The sequence below is a fragment of the Mangifera indica genome, chromosome 6 (assembly GCF_011075055.1).
Source record: "Mangifera indica cultivar Alphonso chromosome 6, CATAS_Mindica_2.1, whole genome shotgun sequence".
NCBI classification, from domain to species: Eukaryota; Viridiplantae; Streptophyta; class Magnoliopsida; order Sapindales; family Anacardiaceae; genus Mangifera; species Mangifera indica.
In genome coordinates, this window is record NC_058142.1 from 289,946 (window position 1) to 307,129 (window position 17,184).

At 32.3% G+C, this 17,184-nt stretch overlaps 2 protein-coding genes across 2 annotated transcripts; one reads left to right on the plus strand and one right to left on the minus strand.

Annotated features, from left to right (window-relative positions):
- Nucleotides 1–1,557: 1,557 nt before the first annotated feature.
- Nucleotides 1,558–4,054, minus strand: LOC123218439 (heavy metal-associated isoprenylated plant protein 7-like). The gene is made up of 5 exons (XM_044639898.1): nt 3,924–4,054; nt 3,662–3,827; nt 3,321–3,502; nt 2,247–2,337; nt 1,558–2,156 (listed from the first exon to the last, which is right to left on the minus strand). The coding sequence occupies exons 1-5, from the start codon at nt 3,930–3,932 to the stop codon at nt 1,810–1,812; spliced, it is 795 nt and encodes a 264-aa protein (XP_044495833.1). The 5' UTR covers nt 3,933–4,054; the 3' UTR covers nt 1,558–1,809.
- Nucleotides 4,055–9,964: 5,910 nt separating this feature from the next.
- Nucleotides 9,965–11,283, plus strand: LOC123218581 (extensin-like). Its single transcript, XM_044640076.1, has 3 exons — nt 9,965–10,103; nt 10,179–10,263; nt 10,343–11,283. The coding sequence occupies exons 1-3, from the start codon at nt 10,095–10,097 to the stop codon at nt 10,978–10,980; spliced, it is 732 nt and encodes a 243-aa protein (XP_044496011.1). The 5' UTR covers nt 9,965–10,094; the 3' UTR covers nt 10,981–11,283.
- The last annotated feature ends 5,901 nt before the right edge of the window (nt 11,284–17,184 follow it).

Genomic DNA, 17,184 nt, shown 5'->3' on the forward strand with positions numbered 1-17,184 from the left:
TGTTCATTGATTACTTGGTCGCAGTGGAGTAGGGAAGATTATAATTGAGTGTAGGAAAGATTTATGTGAGATATTGAAGAACATTTTTCTTATGGACACTGTTGATCGATAGATATTGTCCATAAAAGAGGCTGGAGAATTAATAAAGAAAGACAAAAGAGCAAAGCTCCAAGCTTGTCATAATCATAAATTGGGTTGGAAATGATTGAAAAGCTAGTCATGTTGTGTTCTTCTTCACAATTTTCCAAAGGGTGTTCACATTTGGAGATGAGTCCACTGAGTTGAGACAGAATGACCGATCACAATTGCATACAAAAGTCAAGTTTTTAATCTTTACTGTAAGCTGATCGATAATGAACATGAACATCACCGTGGTACCACCACACCACCACACCACACGCCATAGAATGTGAATGAACGAGCCTGCTAGCTTTGCTTTTCATGATCATGTGCAAATCTGTGGTCCATCTAATCGTTCATCCCATCCAAGGCGCAGACAGAGAGAAAATACCGTATGTTTTTTGATACAATTTACGATTGTAATCTTTTGATCGTTTTTTCCTGACAAAGTTGCACTGAAAACATGCACACAAGATCACAGTAGGACTAGCAAGCTTCCCAACTAGCATCAATGCCCTTCCTACATTGGTACTTACAGCAGTTTTGTTCCTTTTTCGCGAACAACAAGCAATTTTGCTGGGCCATCGAGGAAGATATCAGAGGATTTAATTTGAATGGTAAATACTATATTTTCAAATTAAAATTTTTATTTATTTAATATAATAATTAAAATTCAAAATTTTACCCTTTTAATATGTTGAATTTAGATATGGTAAAATAAAAAAATAATTTTCAACTAAACGTGGAAGATTGAACCATGTTTTCCGATTACCCAAAAAGAACTATGACATCATTTACTTTTGAAAATTAATCTGCTCCTTGGGGCCAGTGAGGAAGACCCTAGAGGGAGTAGTGGTCAGTCATTTAAAGTAAGGTAAAAGACAAATTAATGGCATATCTGCTGAAGGTGAATGGTTCATATGAACTTAAAAGGTCCCAGGCCGGTACGTCTATGAAGACTTCGATTGCCAGATATTGCGTGAGTAGCCGATTTCTGTCAATTTTTTGGGATACTGGCAGCACTGCACTAGCTCTATGCATGCATATTGAATGGAAGTGCGCGCAGGCCATTATATAGTGCCATAATCACAAGGCCATTATATATCCGACTTCTAAATGATAAAGATTCGAGGACCACTAGCGACTTGGATTGGCCGGCAAATCTTCTCCAAGCACATATATAGCACAGTTAACATCTCAAAATTCTGACCACGCCACTGGTATATATATCTTTAATGGGGCTAACAGCTTTATCTTTCTTTCATTGCCATGCAGATTCTTTGGAACAAAATTATATAAACCCTCTTAATTATTTTTCCCCTAGTAAATATCTGTAGGGATTTTATCTAAGATTGGATTTGAATTATGCCAAACTTGAGTTTAGATCAGCTGGCGTTCACCTTGGATAACTCGAAGGCAACTGTGGACAGGTAGGCAAGGCAAATAAATTGCTTGATTAACAATAAGAAAAGAATACATAAATGATAACCCCAAAATATTCACAAGAAACAAGGCCTATAACTACAAATAAAATAACATGAAGGATCGCTTAAATCCTTGATCTCCGTTTGTGCCAAGCTCACGTCTTATTATCACATACAATTTAACCTAACCACATAGAAAACTGCATGCACACATACCTAATTAACTATAATAATACATTAATTAATCCACGGATTAATTGTTACATTACATTATGAAGCATGCATTTGGATTCTCATCACTAAACAATTGATCAGGAGGAGGATCATAATAAGCATACTCCAGATAGTACTTGGACATCCAATACTCACTTCTCTTGATCTCAAGCTTCTTCTCATCCTCTCCTTTCCCGGCCTCCTCACCCCCGCCATCGTCTTTCTTTTCACCGTCTTTCTCCTCCTCTTTCTTCTCTGCCTCCTTCTTCTCCTCATTCTTCACAATGGAAACTGGCTTCCTGGTCTTCTTGTACACATCATCCACCAGCTTTGCTGGATCAACTACACCTTTTACAATTGCATGTCCATTGGCAAGGTTGGTTTCCACTGACTCAACACCTTCATATGTAGATATATTACAATGAATTAATATGTACTGATCACATTATTTTTACTAATAATTAATCAAATTTTGGGAAATTATGATACCTTTAATTTTTCTTATACGCTTCTGTAAGACTTGAGCACAAGCTTCACAATGCATTGGAACATTCAACACAACTGTTGCAGTAACTGGAGGCTACATTGCACCAGTTTAGACAAACAAGATGGAATATTAATTACTGAATCTCTAATCACATTTAACTGCTCAAATTAAAGCAATAAACAAATTAATCCTTGCTGTAAACACAACAAACTGTTGATTTACCAAGGTTGATTTTCAAGTGGGCCATAAACAGCCAAAGTGGTCGTACACTCGATAAAAGTAGCTTTTAAACATGACAAACCGCATGCTGCCTCGAAATCAAATTTGTTTGTTATATTCTTATACCCAATTACAACATTACACTATTAACTTTCCTCTAATAATCTAGGTCATTATTAAGGTGATGTTTGTTTTAGACATACCGTTTACACAATCAATAGGTGGTTTTACTTATTTTGTCTAAATATTCTCAAACAATGCATGATGACTATACATCTCTAATATCTCTAACATTTTCAAACAAGGATCTTCTCACTAAGATTTATCCTACCATTAATTACTTAAAAAAAAAAAAACTCAAAACGATTTTGTAACATTTTAGTTTAATAGTCTGTTTATTGTCAAAATATTGGTAATTTTAGATACACAATTTATTATGATTTTATGAATTGTTCATTTTTTCCTTGTTATATTGACATGAGATTAATACAATATTGAAATTCACTTTTTAACGGAAGGGGTACCGATAATCGTGGCATAAATAAAATTTCATATGTTGTGTGATTCAATTTTACTTTGTGTGGACATGGTGAGATGTATGTACTTTCTTTGTAGTTAGCTAGCTGGTAGCCCGTGACCCATTGATAATGCAGAACAGTAAATGAAGTTAGAGAATTGTGGGGTCAAAACCCTAAAACAGTGTCGACTCTTCTTGTGAAATGTGTCTACGGCTCAATCGTTTTGTCATTTTCGTGTCAGCAACAATCACAAGGCTACAAAAGTTACCATCTACTTTAATAAAATTGTGATTAAATTATAAAAAAAGATAGTGAATTGTGGAGGTTGATTATAATTACCTCTTCTTTGGCTTCTTTTGGTGCTTCCTTTTTCTCCTCTGGAGGGTCAGGCAAAGGCGAAATTAGCTCAACTTTTCTACCACTTTTCTTTTGTAATCTTTGACAAACCTTAATGGGGTCTGCTCCTTTGCCTTTCACCACCACTTTACTCGCCTTGCTATCTGCACTCACCTCCTCCACTCCTGTAAACATCTCATTAACATTAATTACATAATTAAGAACAATTAATTCCCATGCAAATAGTGTTAATAATACGGTTAACGTTGTAATGTGATTTTTTACGAGGTTATAGAAACTTATTATAAGATTCATGGACACATAGTAGTTAAATTATTTAAAACCTTCGAATCCCTTCAAGGCTCTTGCAACTTTGCGAGCACAAGCTTGACAATGCATGTCAACTTTGAGCACAATCTCTGGAGTCTCTTCTTCTTTCTTCTCTTCTTCCTTCTTTTCGTCCTTGTTTTCCTCTTTCTCCTTCTTCTTCACCTCCTCCTCCTTCTTCTCCTATATATACCACACACAAACACGAAGTTAAACTTATTTAATGAAACTCAAAAGAAAGGGCAGCTAGAGCGCTCTAGAGAGTATTAGTACACTTACCTCACCCATTTTCTATGAAGTCTGAAGACGCTCAAAGCAGAAGTTTGCTTTTTTTATCTCTCTCTCTTGTGGTCTTTGGTGGGAGGGAAGAGAGGAAGAGTATTTAAAGGACGGGTGAAATTACTAGTAAAATTTCACCGTAGTTTAGACTCATAATTTATATGTTGTCGTTGGTGTATAATTGGCCACTAAATCAATATTTTCTTTTGACTGAAATGATTAATTTTAGTTGAAAAGACAATGTTTTATTAAACATAATAAGAAGAAATAGTAAAATTAGACGTAAATACCCTTCATTTCATAAGTTGTTGTGGGGATCATAATGGTGCTTTGTATTAAAGGTTGAGGACAAAAGGGTCATCAATTGACTTCATATATACAGATGCAATTCAAATTCATACATTATATTTTTGCATTCAATTCTTTTAGATTCTCTCATCGGACTATTTTTATTTATTTAATATATAGGGATGCTGAAATAGTTGTAGGAAAGCATATCTCTACTAGTACGTTCTTCCTTTTATATGTAAGATTTCCTATGTTTTCTTTTTATTTTATTCCAAATACATTACACATGTGAATAAGGTGGTTAAGTTTGTCAGATTTGTGAGTATGGAAAAGAATGATACGAAAAGGTAAAAACAATGTTGATCAGCTTGGAAAGGCAAGGCTGCCGAGTACCTTGAACAGTGGGGAAAATGGAACCCATTTTGATTTTCAACCACTCATTGAATGCCTTTCTGTGTAGATAAGCATTATCATCATCTATCCTCCAATGAAGAATAAAAGGTGATTGATTGATTAAATTGGTGTCTTCACTTGAACCAAGTTGACGCCAGAAGCCCAATTCTGACATAAATGTAGTCCTATCGTATTAATCCATGTTACCAAAATAAGACTGACTGAAACTTAGGACTTTTATAATATTCCAAACATTTTCATTCATCAAATCTAGACCTAGCTTGCAAAATTTGCTCCACATTGGAAACCTATTTAAATACCAATTGCTGCAAGTTTATTATCTCAAAAATCACTTAGTCTTTGAATTAAGGAGGTGCACTTTCCATGGATCAAAAGATGATTCTGAAATGTTACAATGGAATCCTGAAAGCAAAAGCCAATAACGATAGTTTTACGCAAGACGAAGAGCAAGAAAAGAGCCCTTGGCGTGGGTAAAAGGTTAAAAGATTGAAGATAAATATAGTTGGTGTAGATAGAATTCTTGAAAGGTGAAACCTGACAGGACACCACCTAGAAAATTTAACAGCATTTGGCCTTATAGTTGAAGAGTCTCCTCACAATGACCAAATTTGATTCGTACAGCGTACTAATTATTGGGTTGTGTTGGCCCCCAGTTACAGTTGGTCCTTCTGGTCCAATCATGAAAGAAAGTAAACTGAATCAGTCAACTTCCCTGTATGCATACAAGTTCTTGTATAAATGGGAAAAGTTGGGATTGTCCTGGAGATGCTATACATACAGTAACTGAAATTATAAGTAATGTCCTTTAGATTTAAAGATATGATATCCAGGATAAGAATGAATTGTTGGAGTTTCCTGGAGAGATGTTGTAAAAGGTAGCCTTTATCTTAATGTTTATTGACCAACCTTTCAGAAATCCATTAGTCATTTTTGGGCATAAATACGCATGGATTTAGACGAGTTAGTTTAAGATCAGTTTGAATAGATTAATTTTAGCTCAACTTGGTTAACTTATCAAAAATGCAATAACAAATTTATTTTTTTTGATGATCATTCTAATTTTTTTCAATGATTTGTCTTCTCTTTTAATCTTTAACAACATTTTTTTAATTCTTATCTAGTGAACTTATTGTCAACTCACCAACCAAACTTGAACCAACTCTTCTTCATACACAGTTTTGCTCAAATCCAATCTTTGGCATAAATAATAGTATTCTCTTGTCATCTCAAATCAATATTTACCTTTGGGCTTTGGCAGGGTCAGCCCGTTGGCAAGTCCATAGGGTATACAATACAGGGCTAAAGCTAAGATTGAAGCTGGCCTACCGTTGTAATTGTGACCAATGCTCGGCCCGTATTGAAGCATTCTCAATCTCCACCCGTTGAGCTCAGTGAAGAATCTAAATCTACCACCCTATAAACCTTAATAAAATCTTGAAACTTTCCCATTATTGCATTATGTATTTTCCCATTAGTGAAGATTTGGTATTTCTGTTCAAATGGCAAGCAATTATACCAACAACCAAGAGATATACAATCGCCAATTACTGCCCACACCTTCCAAACCTGAATTCATATGAAATCACCTTTCAATAGTATATAGGCATCGATTTTAGCTTAATCTTTCAGAAAGCTTCCATTCATGGCATCTTACTCTCACTAATTAATCAAAGTCAACAGAATAAATATTCTGAAAGCGAGGTTCAGACTTCAGACTCAGATCTTAGCAGCCCCACCAGCCAACGAGCCAGCCATGGGGGAGAAGGTTTGCATTGTCTTATCTTTATTATAATTTTAACCATGGCCGTCTCATTAATTTGTTAATATTGTTAATGTTGTTGCAGAAAGTTGCGATAGTGGTGTTAAAGGTTGACCTTCAATGTAGCGAGTGCTGCAGGAAAGTGAAAAAAGTGCTGTGTAAATTCCCAGGTGGGTGTCCTTGATTCTGATTATTAATTACTTTTGTTAATGAATTTGAAGTATGTATGTGTTTAATGTGGAAGGGATGTTTGATTTTTATGAACAAGATCAGAAACCAGGTTTATGATGAGAATCAGAACACAGTGACGATCAAAGTTGTGTGTTGCAGTCCTGAGAAGATGAAGCAAAAGATTTCCTCCAAAGGTGGTAGTTCCATCAAGAGTATTGAAATTATACCTCCGAAAGAACCTCAGATGCCAAATGAGCCTGAAAAGCCAAAAGAGAAACTAACAGCCCCTGCTCCTGAGCCTTCTCCAGGGCCTGCAGAGCCGCCAAAACAAGACAAGCGTAAGGTTACTTTTGCTGACCCACCAAACCCGGCGGCCGAGGCGCCTGAACGATTGCTATGCTCCCTACCGGCGGCTTATCGGAACCCAGTTGCAATGTGTTGCAGGGAATGCTACGAGAGAAGCGGAGGGGGGCCATGTTACCAAGTAGGCGGCCAGTATGGAAGGCGAAGATATTATGATGGATATTACGAAAGGCCAGTGTATGATAGCTGGGGTGGCGGCAATTGTTACAGAGTAAATAGATGCGATTACTTTAGCGATGAAAATCCTAATGCAGCTTAGCTTGCACGATCATGTAAAACGTAAAGGTGGTGGAAGCATGATTTGTCATCGTCTTCAGGCACTGGGGAAATATAGTTTGGTTTTTAATACAAAATTTTGGCTAGGATAATAATAAGGCTGAAAAAGTTTTATACCACAAACAAACAATTATCAATTAATAAAAATATAATTTCATTTTTTCGTTCCCTAGGGCTAGTGTCTCATTCAATTAACAAACATGACCGTCTGCACAATTTCATGGGCTTTGGCCCGACACACTCTATGAGCCCAGTGGGCTGTGCCAATTAAGACACTATTCCACCCTGTCCACAGACATATCTACCAAAAAGACTTCAATAATGTAATTTACTGTACATATAAAAAGGCCTTAAAGGTGTTTAATTTAGGTAATATTTTATTATCAAAATAAAAAGATTATTTTGGAGATAGATTACTTAAAAGATTAATAGTTATAAATAATTATTATGTTTGATAAAATTTGATAGGTATAAATAATTATTGTGTTTGGTTAAAGATAATAAAAAATTATTAGTAAATTATTTTATTTAAATGTCTTTAAATATAATTATTTTTAAATATTTTTTATATTATTTATCATATTAATTAAAAATAAATTTATTTTTGTCTCAAAAAATTAGTAAATAATAATATAATTATAATGAAATCAAGATTACCTTAATAATCTTTAAATACCTAAGGTGAAGGTGGTAATTAGATTATCATTTATATTACCTGTCATATTAGTTTTAATAGTAAAATATTATTGATAAATTAAATAAAAAATAAAAAATAGATTACTAAGATAATCTTTAAAAATTGAAACCAAACGATCCCTTAAGGTTTGAATTTATGCACAACATGGAGTCAAACCTGAAACATTAACCATTCTCCGGTGGTGGGTCCTTAGCTACTTTACATAAAATGTTTACGGTGGGTCTGGAGTTGGATGAAAGTGTTAAAGAGTAAAATTATAAATCTTAAATTGTGTAAAAATTTAATTTAATATATTGTTAACATTAATTTAAACAAATTTATCCCTAGCTAGCTGTATTCCAATATTCCACCAATTGACCTGTTTAGAAGATGATAAAGATGCATAATTGGTTTGGTAGGTAAGATTTTGACATCAATTTTAATGGTCCTCACAATAATAAAACATGTAATTATTGGTGTTTTAATTAACATATCGGTTGGGAAAACAAAAAAAAAGTACTGGTGAAACCTAAGAAAATTATGTTGTTAATATTAAGTTAAACAAATTCATTCCTAACTATTTTTCAAAACTCTATCAATTGATTTATTTAAAAGATGATAAAAACGCATTATTGATAGGTAAGACCTCCACATCAATTTTAATGGTCCTTTCGAATAATAAGACATGGAATTCTTGGACGGTGGGGGTGAGGCCCAAGAGCATGTGCGCCTATAAGTACCCATGTCTAGACTAGCAGTCGAGGCCACTAATAAATAAAGTTGTATATAATTTGCAGCTCCATCAACCATGTGCGCCTATAAGTTGTTTTATTAATGATGTCGCTACCCTACATTTGATTAGTGGTTGACTCAGGTCACCCATCACACCTTAATTTATTTATGCTTCAATTTGCTAACTTTCATAATTAACTTACTCTTTATACGTTACCAATAAAAAAGACTTTACATAAGCAATGCGAACGGGAAGATGGATATATAGCCACCCACTAACACGCATGCAGGAGCTAGCTTAGGATTAATGGATTAAGTAGCCAATGGTTTAATTAACATAAGTAATCCTACGGGTACCAACAACATGTACAAGCACAAGTATAACATGAATTCAAATTAGAATCTATAGTTTGATTTAGTTCGAATTATTTGATTTTGAGTTAAAATTTTTATTTGACAGTTTAGTTTGAGTTTGATTCATTTATCTATCTAATTATATAATTTATCTCTCTAATAATATTATTTACCTTTTTCAAAGTATTATTCATATTATCAAAACCCCTTTTGATAAAATTGTATATATATTGATTTAGATAAATTCAAGATAGATATTATGTTTTCAATCTAAGATTAAGTCTATACTAAATTTGACATGATTTTAAATATAAATATTATAAATATTTATATTATTATATAATTAAATATTATTTTATTTATAATTTAAAATTATTTTATTGCAGTATTATATATTAAATTTAAATGATTTAATATGAGAAAACGATAGGGAAAAGGTGGCTGTGAAGAGTGAAGTAGAATTTTAATAATGGAGGACTCAAGTTGGCACGGAAATTAGATGAATGATGGTGATGATGTGGATGCACGGAAAAAGGTGGTTGTGAAGAGTAAAATCAAAGGAATTACGTCAGTTGGAGAACATCAGCTGACGAGATAAACTCTTTTACCATTTATCCGTATTTTCTGCTGAAAAATAATAATAGTAGCTTATGTTAACAACAAGTTGACCTAAAGTGGTGCCAAAAGTTAAGAAAGTACCCCGTCAGCCCCTCTTCTGAAAATGTAAACCATTTGAGTCTCATAAACTTGGATAAAATATACAAGTTTACAATGAGAAGAATAACACATAGCAGATTGTCTAATAAAATCTTAAACTTACACTAATAAAATTGTTTAAAATTCTGGGTAATACTGGCTATGCAAATCATCATCTCTAAGTGTCCTTCAACCAAAGGGTGGGATTTCCATGTCAACATTTATCACATTGTACGGATAACATGTGATCAAGACTAAGACTTTTCCTTACTTATAATCTGCACAATCCCCACCTAAAAAAGGTAGTTTGATTATTGTTCAACGTCAGTCCAATCAATATCAATCACCTAGCACATAAGATTCTTCAATTCTCTCCCCAACTATTTCATCCATAACTCTTATTTATTTGAGCTCGGAGTTTCAGATCTCAGCACTCACACAGATGGCAGAGGTTTGTTTTCTTAAATTCTTATTTTTCTGAGATATCAACAATCTTAATTGTTTTTCTTATCTGTAATCTTTGCAGCCTACGATAATGGAGCTGAAAGTTGTTGACCTGCAGTGTTGTAAGTGTCGCAAGAAAGTGAAGAAACTTCTCTGTAAATTTCCCGGTAAGTTTCTCTCCTTCTGTTTCCTTCTTTATAGTATTACACGCTTGATTCTCAACTTTTGGGAGGTGGGAATGGATAGAGATACGAGACCAAGTTTACGACGAGAAGCAAAACACAGTGACGATAACAGTGGTGAGCTCCTGTCCTGAAAGACTCATGCAAAAGATACGCTGCAAAGGCTGTAAAGCAATCAAGAGTATCGAAATCAAGCCCAAGAAGAAGGAACAAGAAAAGGGCAAGCCTGAGGATACTCCGGGAAATCCTAAGGATACTCCGGGAAATCCTAAGGATACTCCGGCGAAGGACAAGAATCCAACAGAAAAACACTGCGAGCCATGCTGCAAGCAGACTCCTTCACCACCATGCTGCAAGCAGACTCCTTCACCACCATGCTGCAAGCAGACTCCTTCACCACCATGCTGCAAGCAGACTCCTTCACCACCATGCTGCAAGCCTACTCCTTCACCACCATGCTGCAAGCCTACTCCTTCACCACCATGCAAGCCTCCTCCTTCACCACCATGCAAGCCACACTGCGAGCCTCCTCCACCAGCACGCTGTTACTCACCTTGCTGCCCGAGTTACCCCAAACCCTGTTACCCACCTTGCTACCTGATTTGCCCTACACCCTATTACCCACCTTGCTACCCGAATTACTGTAGCTACTGTTGCGGACCGTGTCATTGCGGAAATCCTTCATTTTGCCCAGTTATGTAACTGGATTAATGCTTGATATATTCATTGCTATGAATGTCATGTGCTTGACTATCGCGATCGATATCGTTTTTACTGAGGTCATGAATAAAATTAATCTGCAATTAAGCCATGATTATATCTGCATGAAATTGTTAGTTAACGGTGATAAAAGTTGACCTAATGTGCTTCAAAAAGTCAAGAAAGTAGTGCGTTGTGCAAAATCCCCCGCCAGTCCCTCTTCTGAAAATGTAAGCCATTTGATTTGACTGATTCTCATCAACTTTGATATAATATACAAGTTTAAGATCAGGTTTACAATGAGAAGAATAGCACAGTGACATCTCATAACCAATGCATAGCAGACTGTCAAATAAATCTTAAAACTCATACTAATATTGTTTAGAAGTCTGGGTGATTCAGTTTATCCAAATCATTATCTATAAATGTATTATACTTTAAACTCATCAATAAATTGTCATTCAGCTAATCTATTATTACAATTAATGTTAACCGTAATCAATATAAAATGACGTGTTGTTATTGTCTAAACAAAATATGGAAAAGATCTGTTGCAAGGGTGGTTAGTCAATCATAAGTACAGAAATCAAACCAACTGAGAAAAAACAAAGATGATAAATGATCAAAAAATCACTTTAAAAACCAAAAAAAGAGGATAAATCAATTGATGATAAGAAGAAAAACTTAGATATTAAGCCTAAAGACAAATCATCTACTAAACTTGTTATAATTAAACTACACAAGATACTTATATAGGACGGAGTATTACAATGGTCATTATAGAAGGTCATTTTGTGATAGGTGGGGAGGTTTAGTATTTCTTAAACTCATTCCTCTTTAATTATCTGGATTGAATATTTTATAATATTTATTTAAAACTTATTTAAGTTTGTATATAATAACACTAGAATATCATCGATAGAGTAAATCATTTAAGAAAAAACAAATTAAGTTGTCAACTTGAAGCTCCTGATATCTCCTGATATGGTTGAATCCACCTTTACAAATGGACAAACTTAATATGTCATTATTATGATAATTAAGTTACTTAAATAACATGCTAATTGACCCAGAAAATATGGTCACGGGGGCAGTACAAAATCAGTTGAATATTTATAGTACTCCAACCAAAGGGTGGGATTTCCACATCAACCCACGAAATCTAACAAAAAGCAAAACATTAATTCATGAAAATAACTTGAATTGGTGATTAGAAATAGAGTTGATTATTGGAAACTGACTATGACACATAAACTGACAACATTGGGCACACCCCAATTATTTGATCTTTAAGTAGAAGATATATCTCTTAATGATCTTAATTTCATATTAAAAATTAGAAAATTGGAAACGAAATTCAAAGTCATCTCCTCAATGACCCTGGAAAATTATATTATAACAAAAAGAAATGGTTTAATTCCATGGTGTTCAATCTCATTTATACAAAAAGTTTTCCTAAGGTGGATTCAATTTGAGATAAGTTCAATATGGGGTCAACTCAAACTTGTTCTAATTGATACACAATATTATCAAAAGGTTAATATAATAGTTTATTCTAATAGCACCTCTTAATGTCCATATATTATCTATTTTGGTAACACAATTTATTATTCTCTTCTTTTTTTAATTTTTTCCACTTAGAACATACTTTGACAGTTTAAGAGTTTACATATTATTTAATAAGATTTGTTTTTGGAAAATTAAAATAAATGGCCATTTTGCCCCTTTTTAAGCAAAAATGCCCATTTTTCCTATTTCTATGCAAAAAATGCCCACTTTTTCTATTCCTAAGCAAAAATGTCTTATATGTTTTTTAAAATACTAAAACTACCCTTCATCACTTCTATATAAACCCCTCACTTACATATATTTCTCATATCATTTAAACACTCACTTTCATTCTCAAGTTAACTCAATATTTAATACTGCGGGTTTGTTCAGAAGAAAAAAATTTGTATTTCTAAATTCGAATAAAAAAATTTAATTCGTAAGAAAAATACATTTATACAAATCTTAACTCAAAACTTAATTTTATTTGTTAAATCTAGTTTCTATTTTATGTAAGGGGGGATTTGAATATTTGATAATAATTTAGGAGTTAAACAAAATATTAAAAAAATATGACAGATATTTTGATATTAAACATTGTAAGAAGGTTTTAAATAAAATATTAGGAATAGATAGATGTATTTTAATACAAGACAACATATGAAGATATTGAAAAAATGTTAGATAATTATAAGAGGTTAGATAAAATTTTTAAAAAATATGGGGGCATTTTGATATTAAACATTGTAAGACGGTTTTAAATGAAATGTTAGAAATATATAGATGTATTTCAATACAAGACAATATATGAAGGTGTTGAAAAAATATTAAATAATTATAGGGGGTTAAATAAAATTTTAAAAAAATATGGGGTATTTTGATATTAAATATTGTAAGACGGTTTTAAATGAAATGTTAGGAGTATGTAAATGTATTTTAATATAAGAAAAATTATGAGAGTGTTAAATAAAATATTAGAAAAATATAGGGGTTAAATGAAATGTTAGAAAAATATAAGGGGCATTTTAATATTAAACATTGTAAAAAGGTTTTAAATGAAATATTAGGAATAAATAGATGTATTTTAATACAAGACAATATATAAGGATGTTAAATGAAATGTTACATTATTATAGAAGGTTAAATAAAATGTTAGAAAAATATAGAGGTATTTTGATATTAAACATTGTAAGACGGTTTTAAATAAAATATTAGTATTAAATAGATTCATTTCGATACAAGACAACATATGGGGTATTAAATAAAATGTTAGATAATTATAAGAGATTAAATAAAATGTTAAAAAAGTATGGAGATATTTTGATATTAAACATTATAAGATGGTTTTAAATGAAATGTTAAGAATAGATAAAGACATTTTGAAAAATTAGAAGTGGCATATATATAAATAAGTGATTATTGTGGATTTTTTTTTCTTATAAGTGTTTAATTTTTTCCCAAAATTTTTCATTATAGGATTGATAATTAAAATGATTGGTTATGCTTTTGTTCGTTTCCAATGAGAATGAATCTAATGTGATGAGAACACAAAGAAGTATATTAGAGGTTGCAAATAATTGGTAAAAGTTTCCTCTGGAACAACATTTGAGGGATTTATCCAATTTTTGAGTGAATATTATGGTATTGATTCAATCAAAAACTACATTAAACTATGTATGAATTTGACTGCCTTGTAAAGATAAAAAATGATGAACATGTCCAAGGCCTTATTGACATGTCTCAATACTTTAAAGAATATGTTCCTATTTTTGTTACATGTACCCTAATCGAAGGACAAGAAGAAGAAAAAAAATTGGTGAAGTGAAAAAAGAATTTGATTAAGAAGGCTTGATTGATTTCAATAATGATGTATTTTATATTGCTGATGAATAGACTCATAGAGACAAAGAAATGGTTCCCAACTGGGGTGATTTTGACAAGAATGAGATGACTGATATTCTTCTTGATGAGGCAGAGTTTGAGGATATGTCACCTATTACCTATGATATAAATAGTTTGTAACTTGAAGATCCTATTATGGGTGACAAAAATTATTCAAGACCATTTTTGACAATGTCCCCATGATCCGTTTAAATGACTTTCTGATTTTTATCCACAACCTTCAACATTATTAAGTGGTGTAAGATTGATCTAATAGGGGAATGTTGTAAAACTTGGTGACATGTTTCATTACAAAAAACACCTGAAAGATGTAGTAGACCAATTTGCTAAGGAGAGAGGATTTCAATACAAAGTGTTTAAGTCTGATATGGGGTGATGGAAGATTAAGTGTTACGATGAAAAATGCCAATAGTATTTAACGGGAAGAAAAGTCAAATCCAATTCATACATGGTTAGTTGATCAGATAATACCACATCACAGATAAGCTGAGGCCCGAGCTTTAGGTCAATTAATAAGATCAAAGTTTGTGTTAAGTAATCGAATTTATCGACCTAAATAGATCATTATTGACATCACTGATAGGTATAAAATTGACGTTTCATATTCATGTAATACCCTTAGGTACGTTTCAGGGGCATTTATGTCTTTTGACATTACTTTGAGACATTTCTAGTTTTAAATATATATGTTTAAATGTATATATATACATATGTATATATGTATATACATATGTATATATGTATATATATGTGTATATATGTATATATATATATATATATGTGTGTGTGTATATATATATATGTGTGTGTGTATATATATATATATGTGTGTATATATATATATATGTGTGTGTATATATATGTGTGTGTGTGTATATATATATATATATATATGTATATATATATATATATGTGTGTATATATATATATATGTATGTGTGTATATATATATATATATATATATATATGTATATATGTAGGGGTGTTCAAAATTATCCGATAACCGAATCGAACCGATTTTTAAACCGAAACCCTAACCAAAAAATAGGTTATTCGAAAAATCGGTTCGGATATCGGTTCAAAAATATATAAAAACCGAATTTTTGGTTCGGTTACCGGTTTGCCAAATTTTTAAAACCGGTTAACCGAACCGAACCGTTTTTTAAAAAATCGAATAAAAATTTAATAAAATATTAATAGAATATTGAATAAATTTTCAAAAAATTAGAAAAAAATAATAAAATATGATAATTTTTAAAATTCGGTTCAAAAATTGGTTAACCGAAAATTCGGTTCGGTTCAAAATCAGTTAATTTTTAAATCGGTTCGGTTTCGGTTCATGATTTTTTTCAAACCAAAAATTCGGTTCAGTTCAAAAAATGGGCAAAGCGGTTCGGTTAACCGGTTTTGAACACCCCTATATATATGTATATATGTATATTTTTAAAAAGTAAGTATGTATATAAAGAGATAAAAGACAAAAAAAAGGAGAACTTATGCCTTTTCCATCATCTTCTCTCGTCTCTTCCGGAAAAAAGTAGCCTTCTTCATGTTTTTTCTTTGTTTTTTGAAGGAAAGTGGATGACTTGAAGAGTTTTGAAAGAAAAGTAAGAAAAGAAAAGAAGAAAAAACACTTTGGGAGTCTTAGTAATCAAAAGATCTCTTTCTTTTTCCTTTACTTATGTTTATATCTATTGGATGCATGTTATATGAAGATGTTAGTGTGTTTTGGTGTAGATTGAAGATAGTTTTGATGATCAAAGAAGGAAGACAAAAAGAAAGGAACTAACTTAACAAATATTGGCTTAAAATAAGGTAGGTGAAATCATCCTTAGTATATTTCATATTTTATACTTTTGGTTCATTGACTCTATGTTATAAATGATGATTTTGAAGTTGAGAAATGTTGTTGTGTCATTTGGGATATCTATGTGCGTAACTTTGTTCATGACAAAGAGTTGAATAATATTTACAATTTTACCATTGAGTTTGTCCCATATTTTGACTGTCTTATCTGATGAATCATGAGTGTCATTATAGCTTGTCGAAAAGCTCTATAAATCCTCATTTTAATGCTATATAGCTTGTATGAATTAGAGACCGTTTAGACCATTAAATTGTATGAACAAAAAGACTAACTTACCAAATAAATAGTAAATACAATTTTTTGCCACTGAATTCGTCCTATGTTTTGACTATCTTATCTAATGAATCATGAGTGCTATTATAGCTTGTTGGAAAGCTCTTTGAATCCTCTTTTCAATGATATATAACTTGTATGAATTAGAGACCATTTGGACTATTAAATTATATGAACAAAAAGACTGTCTTACCCAAATAAACAGTAAATACAATTTTTTTCCACTAATTTCGTCTCACATTTTGGTTGTCTTATCTGATGAATCATGAGTGTAGTGAGATAGTAGGGCACGTCCGCAGTAGGATACATCCATAGGACATAGACCCGTAGTAGGGTCTGCTCGTAGTAGAATACAATTTAGATTTAGAAATAGTGTAGTGAGAGAAAGAAAAAGAGCTCAAGCTTAGAAAAGTGTCAAATCTCTATAATTAGCTTTAAAAAAATATCAAATGGACACTAAATAGGACAAAGTGTGACCCAAATAGTAAAAAATGAACTAGATTATCCCCTCGATTCCTTGCGGAGGTTAAGTTATGAGATTGAGTCCTGAGAATGATTTAGAACAGGAAATGAGATAGTTTACTTAATTATTTCCCCTTACTAAGTGTTCTTATCTC

Coding starts and splice junctions, on each gene's coding strand:
- LOC123218581 (XM_044640076.1), top strand. Junction 10,264..10,342: donor ACTTCTCTGTAAATTTCCCG/GTAAGTTTCTCT, acceptor GGGAATGGATAG/AGATACGAGACCAAGTTTAC.
- LOC123218439 (XM_044639898.1), bottom strand. Junction 3,503..3,661: donor AGCCTTGAAGGGATTCGAAG/GTTTTAAATAAT, acceptor AGATGTTTACAG/GAGTGGAGGAGGTGAGTGCA. Junction 2,157..2,246: donor GCGTATAAGAAAAATTAAAG/GTATCATAATTT, acceptor CTACATATGAAG/GTGTTGAGTCAGTGGAAACC.